The sequence below is a fragment of the Mercenaria mercenaria genome, chromosome 8 (genome assembly GCF_021730395.1).
Source record: "Mercenaria mercenaria strain notata chromosome 8, MADL_Memer_1, whole genome shotgun sequence".
Lineage (NCBI taxonomy): Eukaryota > Metazoa > Mollusca > Bivalvia > Venerida > Veneridae > Mercenaria > Mercenaria mercenaria.
In genome coordinates, this window is record NC_069368.1 from 51,299,966 (window position 1) to 51,304,284 (window position 4,319).

The following is a 4,319-nucleotide window of genomic DNA, read 5'->3' on the forward strand; positions in this document are numbered from 1 at the left end:
CCAGTCATTGATTATAACTGCGCAAGGTCTCCGATCGCTTGTGATTCTACGGAAACAGATGTAGGACGAAGGCTTTAATTTGCTATATGATCATCAGCAAAACCGTAGACTGATATGGATTTTGGAATGACATCATAGGAGTTCTAGCATAGGTGAGTTACACCAAGGTCCAAGGCAACTGCCCTGGGGCACACTGCATTCAAGATGGCGGTCTGATGAATATACATTGTTGATATTAATCTTACAAGTACGAGGCCTTAAATAGGAGTCTACCCATTGAAGACTTGTATCACAGACGCCATATTGTGCTTTTAGGACATCTAGAAGAATGTCATGGTCGACAGTGTCAAATGCCGCACTTAAGTCAATAAGGGCCGTGACTTCCTTTTTCTCCATACCACTTAGAAGATCTTTGACCAACCGAAATAGCGCAGATTCACAGGAGTGGTATTTCCTATTTGCAGACTGGTCATGACTGGTTCTTAGGCAACAGACGGTTTTGATTTACATGTTTGTTTAATCTGTAAAGAATAGTTTTCTCAATAAGTTTGAATAGAAATGATAAATTACTCACAGGACGATAATTGGAAAGTTCTAGCTCAAGACCTGCTTTTTTTTAGCAGAGGTCTAACAACTGCTTGTTTGTATTTTACAGGGAAAACACCTTATTGTAATGAGAGATTCACCAATTTAGTGATACTAGAGAGAAGTTCATCTACATATGATTTCAGAATACGTGTAGGCAAAATATCTAACTCTGAAGACGTAGTATTCAATTCATTGATGAGATTTTTCATTTCATCTTGAGTCAATTCAGTAAATTAGTTTAAATTTTGTATATCCCTCAAAGTTTTGGTATTCACTTAGGGATTGACGTATTTTTGAGATTTCTGCCATGAAAAAGTCAGCAATTTTTCGGCCGATGAATTATTAGACTCTTCTTGAGGCAGTGGGTTTTCAGATTTGGTACCAGTTAGTTCAGATACCAATTCATACAGAGTCTTGGAATCACCTTTAGCGTTTTCTATCTTCTCACTGGGTGTGTTTCTCTTTTGACGTTTGATTTCAAACTTGTATTCATTTCTTACTTGTTTATACGACTCAAACTGATCTGTTTTACCATAACGCCTCCATGTACGCTCAGACTTTCTAACTTGTTGCTTTAGATGTTGCTATTTTTTTATTGAACAACGGTTTGGGTGCTCTCTGAATTATAGGTTTTTCTTTTAGGGGAGCGTGCTTATTCAGGACATCCTCTATTTCTGGTTCAAACTCTTTCACAAGCTTGTCTATATTCTGTGAATCAACGTTTATTGCACTTAGGTCGCTGGAAAATTCTGATTCGTTCAATTTTTTAAAGTTTCTAAATGACACGCTCCTACTAGTAATAGTCTGTTTTTTAACATCTAAGAGAACCTTAACAACACGAAAGCTATTGTGATAGAAATCTTTCGATAGCATTGTTTGCGCATTGTCATTCATGCTCAACTTTTCTATAACATGGAAAACTTCTTAGTTTCCAGGCCAGTCCCAGAATGCACCCTTGCCATTAATCATTCAGAACCGGTCAATCAAATGCCAGCGTTAAGAAACTCTTTTAATTTTAAACTTTTGCTTTTGTATTTCAGTCAGTGTCGAAACATTATCTATACCACTATGTTACTTCCAACATCTGTCAGTGATTTTCCAAGTCTGAATATATTGATTTCATTAAGGACGATGTTGACTCTTTCTTGTCTGTCAAGCTGTGCGAGTTTCATGTATTTTATATTATTGCGCTGCAGTTCCTCCTCAAACTTGACATAGAACTCCTGCAGTTCTTCTAAAGAAGATGTTAGCCGCACCGTGTCGTCACGGATACATTCAAGATGGGGAGAAACTAGAATCACAAGAGATTTCCTTAAGCTGAAAATAAAGATATAAAAGGAAGAGGTGTCATTCAATCAATCAATCAATGTGAAAGATTTTAAAACAGTGTCAGTTTCAAACGTTCAACTATTTTTCCTATGTAATCAACACCTGCTCCTTGCTGTGTAATAAAAAGTGCATTTTTGTTTTTTTTTGTTTTTTTGTTGTTGTTGTTGTTTACAGTTTCTTTAACTACAACTGATACCAAAAGTATTGACACCGCCTCATAAGAAACAAAATGGATTCTCAAAAGAAAATGCACTCGAAAGAAATGTTATTTTGTAGATAGGCATGTCTTAAAAATATTTATTTTGCTTTGAAAAAAGGTAACCTTTCTAATTGATCAAGAAGATAAAAGTGAGTCCTTCACCTTTCGAACCATTGGTCAATGCCATCTAGTTCATACATTGCTTCTTTAGCCCTCTCATCAATGTAGAACCCACAGTAAATAATCGGGTCTAGTGCTCTATCACATATAAAATCTGGAAAGGGAAATCAAACACATGACTGTATACGAGTAAGATGAATTTATAAATCGGTAAAAGGTATACATATATACTTATCTCCTTTACGTTCACACTTCCATTTTATTTTGCTGTTTAATGCATTAAAATGATTTTCCCGAAAACTAGAACTATTACTAAAGGTTATTTATACCCCGAGACTCAGATTGATGCAGGAAAAGCGAACCATCGTGACCATGAATTTTGACCTTAAAGTGTGACCTTGACCTTGGAGCTAGTGGCCTTTGTTGTACACTCTGCAAGTCATCTTGAAGGTGTTTACAATTTGTGAATCCTTTCAACGATTAAGAAAGTATAGTAGTCGCAACTTGACCGCGATGGTTGACCTTAGGCTGATTATTCATATCAATTATTTCATTGTAGAAATCAAGGGTGCTTAGGGTAGCCGTGTATATTTATATGGAATTAGTTTGTATACAGTGCAGTATCAAAGTATATATACTTACATTTGATCAGTTAAAACTTTTCAATACACTAATTTATATTTACACACATTTATATTTCCCTTTTCTCGTGCAACAAGTGTTTTACGTACACTCCTTTTCAATAATAGGTTGTACCTTATTATGTATTATAATGCAAAGGTCAGCCATCGGGGTCAAGTTGCGTCCACTATATGGTGCGGACACAAATCTAAGGTATTTGATCTTTGACCTCTAAGTGTGATCTTGAGTATACATGTCGTCTGGATGAGGTTAACAGTTAAGAAAATATGGAGTTGACACGAACTTCTGAACACTTTGACTTGGCCTTGAACTTAGTGACCCGAGTCATGTGCTCTTCAAGTAGTCTTGAGGAGGTTTACAACTGATGTTAGTTTTATGAAAATCTTTTAAGCGGTTAGACGATATGGAGCGGACATAAAATTAACCTATTTGACCTATGACCATTAAATGTACCTTGACCTTCATTTTGTTTTTGCTTTTTATTTTCTGAAAATCTGTCTCGTAGATTATATAGAAGACCAGTTTATATCCCGTAAATCTTTACAAGGATATAATATGTCCTGATTATATCACAAGTCTATTTATAAAGTAATATGATCATGTACCTTGTCTCATACTTGTATACTTTACATCCGTTTCAATCTGTGCTGCCAAAATTTCCGCATTTAATTGCTGGAATATATCCGGGTGTTTTTCAGGGTGAAAATCCTTACGTGCCCAACCATGACTCTTAATGATATCGCGTGCGACCTCTTCGACGACTTTAATGTTACCTAAATAAGGTCGAAGGTCATTTAGAAGTGTCGTTTTGCCCGTGCTATGTGGTCCGCAAATATAAATCCGCACAGTATCGTCCCTCAAATTTCCTTGAAACATTCTTTTAAAAGTGTACAAACATGTAAATATAAAAGAGTATAGACCAACGTGACAAACGATTTAGAGCAGTTTAGTTCGCACGTATACCAGTTAAAAAAAAACATACCTAAGTCAGCAAATTCTAATCATTGATTTTCAATAAAAGATAGTCTCCCCTATTTGATTTTGTATACTTGTATTATATCAAAATACCACTATAAACCAATAAATTCAACATGTTTATGGTTCACTTCCTAATTTTATCTATAAGTGTATTGAATGATATAGAATTACTTTATTATACAAAATATTATTAAAGGGGATTTTTTGGAAAATCATATCTCATTTTTCGAAAATTATTTTTGAAAAATCTGTTGGTAAAACGCACTTGTCAGGATAACATTTACCCATAATTAAAGATGCTTTACGTTTTTCAAAGGTTAAGTTAAATTCGGACCAACAGTGTTAGTCTTACACTTTCTCACGGTTCTAATTCTCTAAATGTAAAAATGCACACCTTCTAACGCAAGCATGTTTATTTATTTATTTTTTTGGAAATTTTACTTTTTAAAATTATTTACATTAT

The 4,319-nt window shown here is 34.8% G+C and overlaps 1 protein-coding gene across 1 annotated transcript; it reads right to left on the reverse strand.

The window, feature by feature from the left end:
* Positions 1 to 850: 850 nt before the first annotated feature.
* Positions 851 to 3,970, reverse strand: LOC123565739 (uncharacterized). The gene is made up of 3 exons (XM_045359534.2): positions 3,484 to 3,970; positions 2,279 to 2,390; positions 851 to 1,905 (listed from the first exon to the last, which is right to left on the reverse strand). The coding sequence occupies exons 1-3, from the start codon at positions 3,752 to 3,754 to the stop codon at positions 1,647 to 1,649; spliced, it is 642 nt and encodes a 213-aa protein (XP_045215469.1). The 5' UTR covers positions 3,755 to 3,970; the 3' UTR covers positions 851 to 1,646.
* Between the last annotated feature and the right edge of the window lie 349 nt (positions 3,971 to 4,319).

What these genes read in the sequence shown, in the direction of transcription:
- LOC123565739 (XM_045359534.2), bottom strand. Translation starts at nt 3,754, where the DNA reads ATGTTTCAAGGAAATTTGAGGGACGATACTGTGCGGATTTATATTTGC. An exon ending in GTATACAAGTATGAGACAAG is followed by an intron (nt 2,391 to 3,483) that starts GTACATGATCAT and finishes TTCCCTTTCCAG; the next exon opens with ATTTTATATGTGATAGAGCA. An exon ending in ATTGACCAATGGTTCGAAAG is followed by an intron (nt 1,906 to 2,278) that starts GTGAAGGACTCA and finishes CTTTATTTTCAG; the next exon opens with CTTAAGGAAATCTCTTGTGA.